We start from the raw sequence: 19,130 nt of genomic DNA on the forward strand, positions 1-19,130 counted from the left end.
CAGCAAGACAAGATCAAAATGATTTGAACTGGGACTCGGGCAGCCCCAATTAGGATTGCAGGCTCACTGGTTTATGGTGCTGATGAAAACGACACGCGCTTTGAACATTTCCATAGAATCGGAAGCAATTTATTATTATTCCCAACTACATAGGAATTCTATAGAACCCTTGTTTAGGTTCCATAAAGAGCTATGTGTTCTGTACAACAGCCACATCTGGCTACACAAGTTCATTACCTACCTTTTTCTATAGATAAGAATATGCATGACCTCTATGAGTGTAATCATCAAGCTTGCTTATTGAACCTCACATAATGATATTTGACTGTTCTGCCTTTTATTAGATGGGCTGATCGATAAGCTATTATTGCATGGTGTTCATGTGGTAAAGGTTTAATCAGGCAATCGGTTATGATCTGCACAGTGAGGTTTGGTGCAGCCTAAGCCTGGACTGAAACTCAGATTCACATGGCTGAAAATCAATTTTCAAAACAGATACTCTTACCTTTAGCATGTCGCTACACATTTCTGCTCTGTGCAGCGTACAGCACAGAGCTGGCTCTAATCTAATGTACCTGAGCTACACTCACTGTAGGGAAATCTGCTAAACAGCAATTGCACTGCGTGCGAAAACCAGCGAAGATTGGCACATTTTCTCTCAGTCTTTTGCAACCCAGAACGTTTTGCTTGCATGACAAATTGGCTTTATTTTTTGGAGCAAGGTTGTAGGCACGGATTTATTTTGCGTTATTTCCAGGCGCTGGGATACCTTGGGATAAGACCTACAGAGGAGCAGGAGCGGGCACTGAGGGAGCAGCTCCAGATCGATTCCAAAGGGACAGTGGCCTATGGAGGTGAGGGAGATCCTTATTAGTACAGGAGTGTGCCACCGGGAGGCCCAGGACCTTATCTCTGTTTTATAATGAACTCGCTTTTGCAATTTGCTTCAATTATAGCTTGCTTTTAATATGCATCATCATATCTTGTCAAAGTTTGGACGATGGCATCACAGTCCCCCGGGTGAGATAGGAGTCATGTGTAGTCATTGGTCTTGTCATATTTAGAAGGGCTTTTGTCTGAAACATCCTGAAATGAAAGATTTTTTAATAATTTCAACTTTTTTGTGTGCACCCAAACTGTAATTAATAGTTCATACATATGTGGAGTCCATACAATAGACTTGCATTTGAACTGCTGATTTCATTAAAAAAAAAAATACATTTGTTTAGTTGGTATTCTGGTCAATATGGGTGTTTTAAAAATGATATTAATTAACTAACAAACATACTGCTTTTTCACTGGCAGAATTTGTGCAAGTCGTCCGAGACCTTTTCCGGTTGCAGTTGGATGACACTGGGATTGGCCAGGGAATGATGAGATTCGCAGTGACTGATCTTACGAACCTTCTAGAGCCGACACACCAACCACAGGTACAGCATGCCTTCAGTGCTGTTACAGACGGGCTGATCAGACAGCTCCGAGGAGTCATTATACAGGCAGCTATACACCATCAATGTGTTTGTGATGACGGGGAGATGACGAAGAAATAAAAACAGAACCAAGTTTATATTTTGTTTTAAAGTTTTTCCATCAATGAAATGACAGCGTTTAACACTATAATTGTGTTTATATTTGATGCTGTTTCAACAAAGTGTTATTGACAGCTGCCAGGCACTAACTGACACGTTCACATTGCTATGCAGTACAGAATTGCTTCTGACCACGAAGAGAGAGCAGGGGAAACAAGATGCATTTAAATATCTTTTTACATTGGACAAGTATTGCTGTTCTTTTTCTATCCTAACTGTCTGGCAGTACTCAAGATGCATTGTGTAAAAGTTGAGCTGAGAACTGCTTTTAAATGGTATGGAAGGTACCAAGGGTTGCATTCAATGTGTGAATTTAGCAGAGGAATGGGAAGCCATCAGTACAAGTACAGCAAACAGAAAGTCTCACTTTGAACCAGACAAGGTTTCTGCTGTGTGTCTGTGGTTCTAATACCTGACAAGGTACCTTGAAGAGTAAGTAGCGGGGTCCCGAAAAATATATCGTTGCACGTCCCCGCGTGCTGCTGCAACTCTTTAAATAATGTACCGGTCATTTCTCTCTTCATTGTTAACATCCTGACACCTTTTTACATGCACAAAGTCCTCTAAATCACTGCAGGAAGAGTGATAGAACAGAACAAGTGCTCTGGCTTTTCAGTTCCGTACCACGTTATGGATCGTTCTTGTTGTGTTACCTGTTTGGCAGTGCGTTCAATAATGCTGACACTGTCGGCGCACTAGAGCTCTGAAACGGGCTTTAGGTTTTTAAATGTAACTTATTCTTTAAATACTGCTGGGAGGGGCTCCACAGCTCGACACATGACCCTTTTGGATCTGCTAAAGTTGTTTAAGAAGCTTAATTACCTTTTCTCTTACTTTTGTCAATTGCATGTGTGCCCTATTAAACTCATCAATTACATTAGACAACCACTAGTTTAACTGTTTTGACAATTTTCCAAGATTTTTAGTTAGTGGTTTGATTTTGTGTTTGCAACAAATCAAAACTACAATAGATAGATAAATAGATATAGCGTACAGACCAATGTCATTAAAAATATGTACTTTGTTAGTTCTGGAGCTTTAAATTAAGGTATGCTTTTGTAACAGCTCACTGCTTCTGATTCCGAGGAACTGGATGAGATGGAGAGACTCAAAAGGGATCGGTTTGAGGCTTTAAGAGAAGCAAGGAGACTACAGGTAATGCCACATCAGAACAAAGCACTGGCTTTCATGGAGATGGACATGTGTGTTATGCTTTGCAGCATAGCCTGTTGCCCGTTTAAGATTAAAAGTCTGTCTTGTGCTCCATTAACCCTGAGCTATAGCATTTTTAAAAACAATTTGCCTTCAAGGAACCTGAAATATATCAGAATGAAGTGGCTCTTTGCAGAGGCGAGAAAACAGTTTATGGGCTGATGAAAAGCAGAAACTGTTTGATACCATTTTTTTTAATGCTGTATGCCAAGCTCCTTCACAGCAATTATATTACTTGTGGGAAAGTGGTGAAAGTAGCATGCTCTCTCTCTCTCTCTCTCTCTCTCTCTCTCTCTCTCTCTCTCTCTCTCTCTCTCTCTCTCTATATATATATATATATATATATATATATATATATATATAGATATAGATAGATAGATAGATATAGATATATGGATTTTAACCCATTGTATTTTAAAAACAAACATGTTTGCTATCCTCCTAAATCTATACTTTTGACAGTAACAGTCTTTTCTCCGTAGGGTCAGCTTGCTGAATCTGAAGGCCTTTGTGCACAATTGCAAGAGGAGCTTAAAAAAGTAAAACAAGTAAGACCTTTGTTTTTCAATGTCATTTATCATACGTGGGATGCTTTATAGTTGGTGGTTAGAAGACTATTTAACAGAAAGTACAGAGCAGCGTTTCTACCCTAACCCTAACCCAAACTCTATCACTAATTCCAGACTAGGCTCGGCATGCTACCACCATACTTTCAACCTTAATAAGGACCCACCCTCCTGTTTAATCTCTTTATAGATGGAGATTAATTGCGCTTTGATTTTCCTAACCTAGGAACAAAAAGCACGATTGATCTCCGTGATTTGAATTCAGACCAGCCTCTGTTTAGATCGATTGTTCCAGCCCCGCGGATTTTCAGAACACAGCAGTAAATCCCAGCCCTTATGGCTGTGCGGTACAGTGTGGTACAGTGTTTAAGCTCATGTCTGGAAGGCTTGGTGATGAACCACAAGGTACAGAGTGGCTTATGTGTCAGTCCACTGTGTTTGCTGCCTGCCACCAAAAGACTGTTGCTGCAAACATGACAAGCACAGGCCACAGGCTGCTCATATGAACAGCACATGGTTTGAATCCACTGAAAGCTGAGCAGAAAGATTTGTCTAAACAGCCTTGTTTAGCATTACTGTTTTCTACCACTCGAGGGCACTGTCTTCTTTATATTCCCATGGCATCAGTCAAACAGAAAGAAAGGGTTAAAGGTTTTCTGTGTTGGTGTCCTGAAGGCTAAGGCTTAGAGTTAGTTTGAAAAAAGAAATGGATAGATTCTGTGTTAAATTGAGGTTTCCTGAGGGTTCCAGTGTGGAGAAGCAGGAAACTAGCTACCTGAGCGATCATTATCATACACATCTACTGTGTAGCAGCATGCAGAACCAAGCATTCAAGGAGCATTCCCTGCGTTGTGTTCTGAATAGCTTGCTTCTCATGTGATTAGCGATTAGACGCTGTGGTTTAGATTTATTTTTTCCTTGAATGGCTTTTGCGATACGATCAACCAATTGAATATCAGCATTGTCTCTGCGGTAGCCCAATCACAAGTTAGCTGGGTGGGATATAAACTGTATCTGTTTGAAGTGCAGGTTACTGACAGTAAGTGTAAACCAATAGGAGAGTCAAATATCTGCCAGTTTTTACGCAGCCATCCAATCATAAGCAAACAGAGGCCGTTCACGGTATTTGCATGAAAATTGAAGGCGAGTGAGTAGCCAATAGGAAAGAGAAAGATCTGACAGCTGGCCAATCATTCGTGAGCAGAGGCGGGGCGTTAATAAGCCGGGTAAGCACTGAATTTCGCAGGCTGTTATTGAGAAAAATAATACATTTCAGTGTTTAGAATTTCATTTTCTATTTCTATATTTATTTATTTCACCAGACAAGGGAAACCCCGCAGTCGATTTAGTTACGAATCCACTTTCTCTGAATAATTGTGCTGGAGATGAGCGATCTTTAAAACAGAGCAGTGTTGACAAATTTGTCAAATTGAAACAAAGCGAGACGCTATATACACTTTTTTGTATTTTGGGGGGGGGGGGGGGGGGGGGGTCGTACTGCTTCGCCCACGCAGGCAAATGCAAAGTATGCCGTTTTCACAAAAGTTAGACTCGCATAATGGTATTTTAATGCATTGAAAAAGCCTGTCATATGCAGCACACACTTGTGTGCCATTCACCCGATTTTTTTTTATTTTTTTTAAATTCACTTGCATTTAAAAAAACAACTCAAGTTATACAAACCAATGGGTGGACAGAAGAACAATCCCATTTGAAATGAAGGCTCAGAGTGTACAGTATTGTTGAGAATCTGCGCAGTTACCTTGTTCACTATGAGACAGTAAGGGCATAACAAAGACCCAAACCCTGTAAGAATCCTGTTCTCTAAAGCACTCGCAATGCGGACACATGGAAACAGTAGTGGATGTTGTTAAGGTTTTGCAAAAGTGGATTGTCTGAAAATGGGCATGGGTTACATAAGACGATGTATAATGTTGTGTTTTTTTTTTTTTTTTTTTCAATGGTCTTTTACCAGATCTTCAATATGTAGGGCACGTTGTAATTCTGGGGTTCTGACAAGACAGGATGCAACAAAACACTTTCTAAAAACCAGAATGCAGTTAGCCTGCAGCCACGGGGATTGTAATCATTCATGTTTTGCTTCTGCAATGGTGGCATGGCGCATTGAACGTTGTTTTTCTTCTTCGTTTGTTCATTACGATGATAAAGCCGAAGCAGGTCAAGAAACGTAATGAGAGTGCACCGTTCACAATGCACAAAGCTGACCTGATCATACCACAGGCGCTGAATGCTTTTCAAAGCAGTGCCGTGTGGAGCAGTTCAGTTTCCGCTGAATTGGATGGCAGTCTATTGCAGCGATCAGTAAAACTGACCAAATGACCCCCCCATCCGAATGCAAGGGCAACACTACAGGTCATTTTGTCACACTTTAGCCAAAGTGCTTTGCTATAGGTTAGGTTTGGTAATTTGTCACCGTTGTCAGCATGGGGGGGGAGCTTGTGAACAGCAGCCCTGGGATTGGCATTTCTGCGGTTCTTTTTAGTTTAATAAATCAATTATATTAAGAGAGTGTACAGGGCTCTTTCCAAGTGGTATTGATGAACACATGGTCATGCAGGGGGTGGTCTTACAAGATTGCCTGTATGTATGTTCTCTAACTAGCTGATTTTAAGCCCTTTTCAAGAATAATAATTATTGTCAATTTACTAAGAAATAAAAAGCAGACATGATGCCTGGGATACATTCGGTTTCCTTTTAGAAGTAGTTTTGTAATGCAGATTTGTAAAGGCTGTGACCGCTCTGCTCTGGACTGCTCTTTTTTTTTTTTCGTGCTGTCTGACGGGGATGACTAATTATCCTTCAAGTAACCAACTAATGACTTAACTTGTTTCTTTATTATCTGTTCATTTGAACTCTGACTGCTGGACTAATTGGGACCCTTTGTCAAAGGACTGTTTGCATTTCTATTACAATTTGCTTCATGCTTTTATGCACGTTTCTCTCTCAGCATTTTTTCGCTTGCTTGAACCCTTTCTAGCGCGTTTCTCTCTCAGCCTTTCTTCGCTTGCTTGAACCCTTTCTAGCGCGTTTCTCTCTCAGCCTTTCTTCGCTTGCTTGAACCCTTTCTAGCGCGTTTCTCTCTCAGCCTTTCTTCGCTTGCTTGAACCCTTTCTAGCGCGTTTCTCTCTCAGCCTTTCTTCGCTTGCTTGAACCCTTTCTAGCGCGTTTCTCTCTCAGCCTTTTTTCGCTTGCTTGAACCCTTTCTAGCGCGTTTCTCTCTCAGCCTTTCTTCGCTTGCTTGAACCCTTTCTAGCGCGTTTCTCTCTCAGCCTTTCTTCGCTTGCTTGAACCCTTTCTAGCGCGTTTCTCTCTCAGCCTTTCTTCGCTTGCTTGAACCCTTTCTAGCGCGTTTCTCTCTCAGCCTTTCTTCGCTTGCTTGAACCCTTTCTAGCGCGTTTCTCTCTCAGCCTTTCTTCGCTTGCTTGAACCCTTTCTAGCGCGTTTCTCTCTCAGCCTTTCTTCGCTTGCTTGAACCCTTTCTAGCGCGTTTCTCTCTCAGCCTTTCTTCGCTTGCTTGAACCCTTTCTAGCGCGTTTCTCTCTCAGCCTTTCTTCGCTTGCTTGAACCCTTTCTAGCGCGTTTCTCTCTCAGCCTTTCTTCGCTTGCTTGAACCCTTTCTAGCGCGTTTCTCTCTCAGCCTTTTTTCGCTTGCTTGAACCCTTTCTAGCAACCACTTTCAGCACAGGTTCTTTTTTCCGCTTTGATAATAGAAAGCGGTTTCAATGCACTGTTCTGTCTTCCCGCCCCCACACAAGCACCTCCATGCCAACAGCACACTCGCACAGGCTCTGTAGGCACCAGTTATTGCAGAGGTGCCAAGTCCTAATTGGCTTACAGTAAGAGTGCAAGCGGTTACATCTGGTTCCCTTGGTAACAGCAGGTGAAGTAGAGTGTCTGTCCTGCTGAGTTGATGGCCAGTCAGCTCTGAAGCACATACTGTATTTCTCTTGGCTCACAGCTAAATGAATCCAAGCAAGCCTGGGGTTCAGAACTCTGGCCTCCCAGTCCACAGTGGAGCGAAACTCATACAGACGGAGTTCTGGGTCTCCAAACATAGATATTGCAAAACTGGCAGGAAGCTGCTTATTGCACTCGGTGCTTTCAGTCAGTGTCGTATAACTGTTTTTAGTTTGCTTCTCGTAACAGCTTTGTTTTTTGTTTTTAAGTTGCATGTCGCACACATAGCTGCACGGCACATGTCGGCCCTTGTACTAATGTTACTTGCAAATAATCTACCCTTTTAATTTCAGTGTATCCTCATTCAGTCACTGTGTGCACAATGGTACCGTGTTCCGTTTCCTAAGTATGTATCTGTTTTATCATGCATATACGCTTCTTTTTTCAAGTTATGGCAGGGCAGCTTGTCGAACTCCATAAAAAATGTAATTGAAAAATTGTGACCGACGGGGATATATAAAAAAAAACAATTAAACCAGTGCTGACACACATGTAGTTGTTGCACATTTTAATCAATTTGTTTAACCCGATTTCCTTGTAATGTCTGAGGTGCACTGGGAGCTTGGCACTCCTGCTTTGCTTCAGCTAAAGGGATTTAATTGCATTGCAGGAGGCGAAGGCTGCAGTGGAGGAAACCAGGGCTTTGCGGAGCCGGATCCATCTGGCAGAGGCTACACAGAAGCAGGCCCGGGGCATGGAAATGGACTACGAGGAGGTCATTCGCCTCCTGGAGGCTGAGATAGCCGAACTGAAGGCTCCACGCACTGATCAACCCAGCATGACCAAAGTACGTGACCACAGTTCTTTTAGTTAACATAGCAGCTCCCTGCTGCCGTCACGCGATCCGCTCCATGTTTTACCTCTATCCTGTTCCCAACAAAAGTAGGTCACTGTTTGCTTTGTATTTATTCAGTAACTGGCATGATGTGCACAGAAGGTTTAATGTGATCGTTATGACGTCTATTTAGGCAGTTTATTTTTAGGGTTACATTTTAAAAAAATTGGCTGGCAACTTTATATAGGTCATTGGAGCATAAAGAGTTATAAATTGTTTTGTAACAAATCTTCTTTACTTTTCTGATGTTAAGCATTGCCATACTTTTTTAAAATATTTTATTTTGTAACATAGGGGCCATATCAAAGGGTTTTATTCCTGAGACTCTTCCTGTCACTTACAGAAAACTAGGAGTTGAATGCATTGATTCTTTAATAATAATAATTAACAAGCTAAAACTAGAATAAACTAAGTGTAAGCTGCTGCTTGATGCAGACTTTTTAGTTTAATTAAGTCTTTCTTCTGCAAATGAATCAATGCATGCTGGACTGAACATTACTGCGACAGTGCTGTAAGGTTCTGAATAGCGTTGTTTGATGCATCTCTGGTTCAGACAGATCCCTGCACACCCGTTTTATGAATACCTGTAAATACATTCTCTCTACAGCTCCTGAAGCCTTTCAGTGTAGCATTATTGTAAATGGCAGTTTATTATTGAAATTCTCTCTGGGTCCTCAGAAAGGGGGGAGCTGAAAGTGAAGTCAGTGGTGAAGCGAACGGCTTGTTGCAAAAGCTGTGAAGAAGGCTCGCTTTAAATTCCATGATGCTCTTCCTTACAGGACGGGGTGCAAGATCTGAAAAAGAGGGTTGCTGTGCTGGAATGTCAGCTCCGCAAATCAGAGGGCGCCAAGAAAGGATTCGAGGTGTCCACAGAGAAGCTGCTGCAGTTTGTGGAGGTATTTTAACTTGCGGATTTAGAGGCTGCAAACACACACAAAGAACCAGAGCAAAACCCCTTCGATTCGATGTGCATCAGTGTATTTGCACGCTTGGTGCTCAGGGTATTTGCACCAGGCAGACATGGTGCAATCTGTTCAAGACCCACCCACCCCCACCTCAATTCCCACATAGCTCCCCCAGTGAGATCTGATGTGAGGAACTCCCTCTGCCACTCAGTCAGGGGTGCTGTGTGGCGTTGTCTGGTGCTTCTCTGGTGTGTGAAGAGCTCTGGACTGAGTATATCAGTTCAATTGTGACCTATGGGATAGCTCAAAGAAATGAAAGGGGATTTCTTATTTGTTTTTATGTACCTGTATACTGTAATTGCCTAACGTTAAACATTTGTTACAGCTTTCTGTTCTTTTGTTTGCGTTTCTTTTCTAATTGTATTTTTTTCAATATGATTTATCTGTTAATTAGGTATGTTATTTTTTGTGTTCATTATTACAGGTTGTGCATGATGTTCTTGCCGAGAACCCAAGTTTTAGGTAAGAAAGAAGAAATGCAATCATATAGTAAGAACTGGAAGATTTAGGTCAGAGTGGCCAGTTAACCCTTCCACTCCTGGTCTTTGTTCCAGCTCTGTTGTAAGTTGTTTAATTGAACCAGTGAAACCTCCACCCAGACCCTGAGGTAATTTTAGCTGTTAACCCTGTAGTAGAATGGCCCTCCAGGACTGTGATTGGACACCCCTGATTTAAGGCAGTGCAATTTACTTTTAACTGTGAGACTAGAGGGTTAAAACTTACTGCTGCAGGACCTCAGTACGATAAGGAGGTTTGCTGACGTCTTCATTGAGAGTTGTTCTCATTTACAGCAATATTAAAGCACATTCCTTGTTTACGGTGTCACATCTCAAGTACAGTACCTGGCAGTGATTTTAACGAGCTCCAATTAGCCACTCCTGCACCCCCATCCTTGCACATAGTAAGTGCCTGGATGATCCACTCGTCTCTGGTGCTACATTTCCTAATGATAACCCCTGCTGCTTTACAGACCCATTCATTCACCAGCGCTCTGTGATGAGGCTTTTATTTCAGTACGAGTCGCTCCAGCTAACCACTGCGATTGGTCAAAGAAAGGCAATTTAAAGCTATAAAGGAAATTGCAACAAGCTAGGCAAAGTTAGTTCCAACATCTCTAAGTGTGTGTGTGTGTGTGTGTGTGTGTGTGTGTGTGTTTGTGTGTGTGTGTGAGAGTCTCTTTGGTGCATTTTAGTCATGCACTTACTTATCAAGTGCCTTGGAGAAAGTCCTGTGTTGGTCAATCAGCATTAAGTCATAGCGCCACCTATGGCATGGAATAGTCTGGATCAAGTATATCAATCAATCAATCTATTTTATACAGCGCCTTTCATAGTGGACCACCATCGCAGTGAAATACAGGCATATTACACTAAATACAAGGCTAGGATGTGAGTTCTAAACATTGTGGATGCGCGTGTCATACAGGATCATACCAATAAGATGGAGTGAAAAACCTGAAATAGCAATTTACACAACAGCCAATAACAGATACCAGGCTTAGAGAGCATTGAAAGCAAGAGAGAACAAGCGGGTCTTGAGAGTTGATTTGAAGCGAGCGACTGTGGGAGCTGCATGCACTCAAGCTGGGAGAGAGTTCCAGAGAGTCGGGGCCATGAAGCTAAAAGAGCCCTCTCTGAGTGCACGTTTGCTTGGGTATAACAAGCAAGCCAGAGTCAGAGGAGCTCAGCTTGCAGGCAGGGACATAGCAGGTCAGCAGGGTGGAGAGATACTCTGGACCTCTGTGATGGAGGGCCTTGTAGGCAAGCAGGAGAATTTTGAAAGTAATCCTGAACTTTACAGGTAGCCAGTGCAGCTGGGCAAGACAGGGGATAATGTGATCATGTTTTTTACATCTGGTAAGGATCCTAGCAGCAGCATTTTGAACCAGCTGCAATCGGTTTATGGCGCGTGATGGAAGTTGCAGTAGTCGAGTCCAGTCCAGTCCAGAGGAGATGAATGCATGACAGAGTATCTCTGCATCCAGGAGGGAAAGGTAGGGATGGACCTTTGAGATGTTTCGGAGGTGGTAGAAGGAGGATTTGACTACAGAGGAGATTTGGGCATCAAAGGAGAGGTTACTATCCAGAAGTACACCAAGGCTTCATACCGTGGGGGATGGCAGCAGCAGACAGTTTCCAAGGTTCAAGGAAGCAATATTGAGACTCTTGAGTTGAGTTTTCGATCCTACTAGAAGAAGTTCAGATTTGTTAGTGTTGAGCTGAAGAAATTTGGCAGACATCCAGGCCTCGATGATATTTATATGGTAACTCATCAGATAAACAATCCAAATGTCTCGGCTAAATGAAGAGCACATGAGTCTACATGCGCTTTAATGAGAATGATGGAAGTGTAAGTGTTTCTGATCCCAGATTGATTGTTTGATGAGATTGTCTTTTACAGTCATGATGTGAAATGACTCCTCTGTTTCTCGTCATCTTGCTGGGACACTGTTGCAAATGAGGCCTCTGTCTCAATGGGGTTATTCCTGTTTAAAGAATGAGTAAATAAATACGTTCAATTAAATTTGGAGAAGGGAGCCATTTATAAATATTCATCCTTGGTACCTGAAGGACTCATTTTACTTTTACTGTGACCGGTAAACATATTAATATGCGAAATACAGATTCATTCCCAGAAAACATTTTGGTGCTTGTTCTCACAATATTCTACATTCTGAGATGCCAGGAATGTGTGCTGATATATTGCTTTGCCCTCCAGGGAAATAAAAAAAAAACTTTTTTGCGTAGGTGGATAGGAACACAGCAATAAGATTGGCAGTTTTGAATTTTAAGTACGGTTAAGGGTCAGTCATCACTGCAGGCTTCCTTTCTTGCATCTTTCTTAAAATAGTTTATTGAGGTGCAGGGAGGCTGTGACTCAGTTCTGTCCCTTCACTGAACATTTTAAACAATACAGAAGCACTGATGGACAGCAGGCTGTTTTACTCCAGTTTATTAAACTGCTTTCAGAGCCACAATAGAGCTTGAATTGGTTCAATTAAACAGTATATAACGCAGAACTAAACACTTGGACTGGAAGCACAGTGCAAGCATAGCATAGCACAGGTTAGCATTGTATAGCGCAGAAAGGTATGGTAAAAATCATATTAGAATGTATTGTAAATGCATAGTATATACCAGAAAATCCACAAAAAAAAAACCTGCTAATTTATAATGGTACACCCCACGCAGGACTCCAGATCTTTGGTAACCCTGCAGTGCAGTGATTTGAATTCTTGTGCTAATGCTGTTTCCCATCATGAAATGGCATACACTGTCAGAAAGCACAATATCAATCAATACATTGTGTAATATTCTGCTATGCCCAGACACGCTTGCTTTAAAGCAAAATAAAAGAATCAGGCAATGATTTAAAATGGTTGTTATTTTTCAGTTCTCCAGGGGATCGGAAGCTTGGCTTGACTTCCTCTTCTCAAGCGATCGCGAGCAGGATTGGAAGGAAGGGACCACGAACCGCCGCAGCCCTCGCTCAAGAAGCCAAAGATCTTAGCAGATCTGTTCGATCCATTCTTGAAGTAGATTGTAAGTGATTTTTACGGTTCGTACTGCATGCACAATAAATACACTTTATTTGAACAGGAACAGCGTGCATCCAACTCTTCAAACAAGGCTGTCATTTTTATTTCAGGTTGCTGGTGACATTGATAAATTACTTGTGATTTATAGTGCTCTCGTGATTTATCTCTTCAGAAACCCTTGATGGAACTACAACCTTATTATTCCCAGTTGGGTGTATATTATTATTATTATTATTATTGAACAAAAAAATAAATAAATCCTGTTCCGTTTTTATTTCCTTTGTAACTCTTGGCTGCTGTGTACTGTTGCTAAGTGCTGTTTATGCTGTAACTGTGGTCCCAATCTTTCCTTGAATGTGAAGCGATACTGAAAGAAAGTAAATAAATTCTTGACTTGGTCCAGCACTCGCACTTCTGAATAAAAGCTTCATTTTAGTAAAGTAAGCAATAGGTTTACTAAGACTTACTGAAATCCAAACGGCTTATTTTTATTTATGTATTTATTTATTTCAATAATAATTAAATATTAAAAATAAAGATTATTATTATTATTATCGCGCCTTTCACAATAAAAATTGCCGCAAAGCGCCAGGTATTTATTGATTGATTTATTGATTTATTCATTTATGTGCATTTATTGTACAGGAAGAAAGACAAGTTCATTTAACAGGTCCTAGATCTTGGAAACGTTATCTTAAACGACACAGAGAATTATGCAGAGGTTAAAAAAGAATGAAACGATACAAATTATTCCAATATACTATTGGGTAAGGACTGAATCAGCACCACTGTGCAGCGACTGTTGCAAATCCATTGTGTTACCATTGCTGTTCATCTCGTGCTTTGCTGAGGTTAATCAAATCGTCATCATCATCATTAGTAGTAGTTATAGTCAAACGTTTCTATGAGAGGAGAAGGAAGAGTAAGAGCACGAAAAAGGGGTTGAAAAAACGTTGTAAATTACTTCAACAGAGCTGTATTTCATTTATTTATGAATTTTACCTGTTCAGCTTTACAAGAGCTAATGGTTTGGAAAATAAATAAATGAATGAAATATGATCCCTCCGCTGTTCATTTCCACACGGACCTAACAAGCCACTGCTTTCTGCGACAGTTAATTGAGATGGGCTTCACGTTTCCAACCCCGCTGAGAGGTTCAGGTCAGCCCTATATGTTTATATTTTATGTTCTCTTTCTTTGTTACTATATTTTATTTATTTTGAAGACAAAATACTGACACAGCGCTTTTTCATTATAATGTATCCTCATTCCTCTGGTAGCGCTGAACAGTAGAGCTCAGAACATCGTTAACAATAAGTGCCACTGTCCTCATTTGTGGGAGCATTTTCTTTAATTGACTATGTTATCATGATAGAGCAGTTTAATTTTGTTAACAGCAAATGTTAAGTCTAAATGCAGCGTACCAAATGACATAAAAAACAGGCTGTGTTCTGATTTAGGTCAAAGAAAAAGGAATTTAGAACTTAATGGGTTCCACTGTGGTATTTAGCTTTCAAATTTGATTGACCAGCTAGTGTAGTTTAAACGTTCCGTGGAATGGAATTGAAAAATAAGACCCATAGCAGAATTTTGTCCTGTAGAAAGGGATTGACAGTTACTGATGTAAAAAGGCTGCAAGCTTTGTTACAATTAACACTGTTAAACTTTTATCCAAGCTTGCTGTTATACACCATTTTCAGATGCAGCCATCAAGGCTACAGCTTTCAGCACGCGCTGTACATACTGTAGGTGAACGTACTAGAAACGTCAGATTTGAATCCTTTACATTCTTTTCATTTGATGTTGAATAGTGAGATCTGGGGGGTAAGCAATTATCTTCTGACTGCTACTACTGAAAACAGGCAGTAGATTTGAGGTTCGTTTTATCGTCCAGAACATGAATCACCCGTGCGTTTAATTTGACTGCTTCAGAAAAATGAAGGACTTTAATGGTTCTGCAGAAAGTGTCATTTAAATACCAATCACAGTTTTGACAGCACGTGGTTATCTGTAGGCTTGGTGCTTTCTATCATTTATATCACATAACACCATAATAAATCACTCACCTTTTAGAGTACTTCTGGGTTTCTCTGGAAAACCATGAAACCTATAATTTACACAACAGGTTTCAGCCTTCATTTCATGGCATGATTGAGTGGGGTGGAGATACTGGTATCCAAACTCAAAACTAGGAATGCATCAGGTAGGATTGGCACCTGTGGTATTTGCTTTGTTCTTGGATATCTCCACCCTTGTTGAATTTGATCAGGAGCAAAGAATAACTTGAAAATGATCGCATTGAGGAGCAAACCCTCTGCACCCAGTTGCACGCTTCGCAGGTTTCTTGATGTTTCAATAAAAAAAACTAGCATTGCCAAATGAGTCCGTGTTCACTGGGGCAGTCTGGGACAGTTCAGGCACTTTAACTTGCACCCAGTGCATTGTGGTAAAAAAAACAAAAACAACAGGTGAAAGTGTCCTGAGACAGGTAGAACGTACCAGAATGCACTGTAATGTGAGTTGAAAAGTCGCTATGGTAACCTTGGGTGGGCGGGGGGGGGGTTTGTACTAACACTGTTAGCTTGTATTTCATGTAGGGATGTCGGAGTGAAAGAACGATAACTGTTATTTCTTGCATTGTGAATGCTTAAGCTGTATGACAGAGGTGGAAACTGTTCAATAAATTCTGTACAGGAACTGCTTTGGCTTTTGATATTGTGATTATTATGTATTGCTAAGCAGCAGTGGCTGTAGTTGTTCTTGTGTTTCTATGTTTATTACAGTGTTCTTTTATTTGTCAGGTATTTCTGCTGAACACTAGTAAATCAGAAGGGGGTTTGAAGTGACTGACCACAGTAATGTACTGCAAAGGGACAGCTCTTTAGTGCAGACCTGTATAGAGACCCTGTTGCAGTATACCGCTGCTGGATTTATACACTTAGACAAAGGGTTCTTTCGGCTCACGGAGGTCAGTAGTTAACGCTGGGACAGCTGCTGCTGCTGTGTCGCATTGCATTGCTTGTGTCGGAACAGGCAGGAATTAATCTCGCAACTCTGCTCCCCAAAGCTCAGGAAGAACGCGCGTTTCTATAAAATATATCGAAAGCCATGTATCTATTTATTTCTTTTCTTTTTTTTCTCATCATATGCTCATTCAAATCATACCTGGTTTCACTTGTTACTTCCTAAGAATTAGTATTCTAAGACTCAAGTTTAAAAATGTGTGATAAGGTGAAGAATAGCAGGCTCGGAAGACTGCCCTGATCTTTCTCTCAGGCCCCCGGGTGTCACGAGCCAACATGCTTTCCCCCCAGACATCCCCCCAAACTCAAGTAGCGAGAAATCAGGACACAGCAGGTGAAGGTGCTTAGTGGGCAGACGCATGCTCCTTCTAGACTTTAAGCTGCATGAAAGTCTAATGTTGTGAAAAATAGACACCTGGTAAAGTTACACATAGTGGCTGCACCGTACCATGCTGTCAGGCAGCCGTCATCCGCTCAGAGTTCATTAAACCCTTCATTTATTGATTTATTTCTGCTTGATCCTGCAAATCTAATAATGCCACACTTTTAGGTGCTAATTTTATAATTAGATTCTTTTCCCACCCACTGAGTTTAAAATTGAGTACAAATAAATGGGTTCTTCAGAATGCGCAACGTAATGGGAACCCACCACCCCCCTAGTTTGTTTGCTGTAATGTGATAAAAAAATAAAGACAGGTGACTTGACTGTGCATTTAAATGCATATTAACATTTAGGCATTCAGTACTAGCAAAGCAAAGTAAATAAGTAAACTCTGATTGCTTGTCCTCCCTGACTTGATGTTACGCCTCGTCAGAAATGTGTGCTCTCAAAGAAGGAGATCTGGGATCTGCAGGCAAGTCTATTTGTTTTCCTTAACTTGAAGGACCTGCGCTGTTTCCACATACTTGCAGAAATCAGCTGGTTTTCCCCACTGCTTCATATGTGATGCATGATAAAAAGCTGCAGACGTTGATAGACTGGTGGTAGATTCTCAGTTGGTAGGTGCTTCTAAGAGTGCGCAAATCACTACTGATTTTTAAGAAAGAAACAGGCTGAAAAAAAGTTGGATATCCACCCACAGGAGGAATGTTTCGAAATGTTGGCTCTTTGCTGAAGCAGCCTGAAGAAAAATTCTTAGCAGATTCAGAATCTACACTTGCTTATTGCTACCTACTGTACATCGAGAGCAGTTTAAAATAAAAATCTCAAAGGATTAATCAACCACACAGGGTAAGAACTAAAATACAGGATATATACAGAGTTAGTTCAAGTTGGTTAAAAAAAGGATTAGGGACTTGGTTCTTGTTTTGCGTGGCTTCTGTTTTTTTTTTTTTTTTTTTTTTTTTTTTTTTTTGCATGCGACATTGTTCGATGGTCCTACACATATAAACAAGAGCTTCCTGGTTGTATGTCGCTTCACTGGATCCTCTGAGATGAGCTCCTGCAGAAAACGAGAGCCGGAGTGTGCAGAAAAACGTGCCCAACAGACTGGCAGGCGTGACTGAGAGAGTACAGGGGAGGCACGTTTTAGTGCAGTGCCATTGTTTGATGACGTGGCAGCTGAGTTATTATGCAGGCATGTGCTGTACCTTGCTAGAACCCTAGTGAATCTGAAGGGACCCTCTGGCAATACAGGGCGCAATGCTGGAGCTGCAGTGTGACTGAGGATTTAGCATACAGCATTAGTCCTGGCATCAGTACAAAATTAAAGGAGAGTAAAAACAATGTGGGGATTTTTTTATTTTTTGTAAGTGCACCTATTAACCCTTTTTGCATCTGGGATCCCAGTACTGCATAGCGAAAAGATTAATGTATGTTGTCATGAATGGAAAACCGTGACTTTGAGTATATAAAGAACCACAGCGTGGTAGGGATATACTGGATAATCAGCTGTAGACTTCCCCTTTTAAAGAAAGCATTTTCATTTCCTTTAGGAACTAGAATATGCAGCCAACAGCTGTACTAAGTAAAGAGTCGTACAGGAAAACCTTAAAGGGAACTGATTTTAGCCATAATGTCGACCCTTATGCACGGATTGTGTCCGTCAGTCTGTCACACTCACATGGGAAATGTGATAACTGCCTTGATTTCTTTTTTTTTTTGGTGAATCTTCTCAAAAACCTGTATCATACCTGCTTGCCTCCAGCTGTTCTGGAGTTTTAGTTACAAGGGACATGTGTGTCACACAAATAAGATGCTGACTTTCTTATTTTTGCAATGAGGTCCACGAAACAGGGTTTAAAATGTACTGACAGACTGGATCGGGCCATCAACATTTTCAGTTTTCTTGTGATACATGAGTCACTCTCACATGTATCTTAAGAAGAAACCGTCTGAACAGCCGCTCAATTCCTTGTGCACCTTACATGGCTAACCTATTGATTTATTGTAGTCTGAGAAGAGGACCTGCGATAAGTTGTTATGTGAAAAAACAAACTAGAAAACCACACGAAAATGAGAACTGTCACGGTTTTCATTAGAATGTCCCATTACTACACGATTAAAAGATCTTTTGGTTTCAGTTTAATATTTCTTCTTTGTCTTCTTCGTGTGCCTCTCTTTCTTGATTTGACTTTGGACAAAAATAACTCATGACAACACTGTGTAAGACAGGTGTATAAGAAAGGTGTATGTTGCTGTTGTCAGTAGATTTTGACTTTAAAATCAACTTGAAATCAGACTTGTTCATTTCCAGACTGGATTGTGGACTGCAGATTGAACCTGCGGCAGGCCCAGTTTGGTTCTGGACCGAGAGGAGATGGAGTTTAACCACGGCTTCAGGGTTCAGATAGAAATGTGGCATTTCTTTATTTATATTGAATACCAAACTGTTCTAGTTTTAAATTGGGTATCCTTGGAAGAAGCACGGCAAAGGCTGTAACCGTATAGAGCAGGGAAGGCATCACATACTCACAGCCCTACATTATCGTTAGAGCTAAGATTATTATTGTTATTATTATTATTATTATTATTATTTATTATTATTATTATTATTATTCAATGTATTAAAAAGAGGGGTATCGTAATTCCGGATAGTAAAAAAATCGTTATCAGGGTTATGTCACAGGTACGTTTTTTTTAATTAATTTGTTAAAAGCATTGCTTATATAACCCTAAAATACTTAATGCAACAGGAGTTTAAAAAAAAGAAAGATGTGTTTCTCTGAAGCAGCTCGCATCTCGCTCGATTCAAGTATAGCTGTTCTGTTCATTATTGTTGTATAAGCTTGTTTTTCCATTCTCCGTGACCCAGTTTTATGATTACCATGGTCTTCCTTTCAGTAACCTGCAGCAACGCTATCACAAAGTCTCCATTTCCAGCCGTCTACCTTTTTTAATTTATTATTGGATTTATATAACCAAAAACAATAAGGTTTCCATCCTGTTGACCAAAAACCCATATACCAGATTTAGTTCGATGTT

General features: G+C 40.8%; 1 protein-coding gene across 1 annotated transcript in view; it reads left to right on the plus strand.

Moving 5' to 3' along the window:
• Positions 1-19,130, plus strand: part of LOC121296436 (syntaxin-binding protein 4-like) — a 43,759-nt gene that overhangs the window by 16,902 nt on the left and 7,727 nt on the right. Inside the window, exons 13-20 of the mRNA XM_041222007.1 lie at positions 758-854; positions 1,306-1,430; positions 2,655-2,744; positions 3,284-3,349; positions 7,956-8,132; positions 8,960-9,076; positions 9,570-9,607; positions 12,539-12,687. Coding sequence (XP_041077941.1) covers positions 758-854; positions 1,306-1,430; positions 2,655-2,744; positions 3,284-3,349; positions 7,956-8,132; positions 8,960-9,076; positions 9,570-9,607; positions 12,539-12,687 — 859 coding nt within the window. The remainder of the gene's footprint in view (positions 1-757; positions 855-1,305; positions 1,431-2,654; positions 2,745-3,283; positions 3,350-7,955; positions 8,133-8,959; positions 9,077-9,569; positions 9,608-12,538; positions 12,688-19,130) is intronic.

The sequence above is a fragment of the Polyodon spathula genome, chromosome 21 (genome assembly GCF_017654505.1).
Source record: "Polyodon spathula isolate WHYD16114869_AA chromosome 21, ASM1765450v1, whole genome shotgun sequence".
NCBI classification, from domain to species: domain Eukaryota; kingdom Metazoa; phylum Chordata; class Actinopteri; order Acipenseriformes; family Polyodontidae; genus Polyodon; species Polyodon spathula.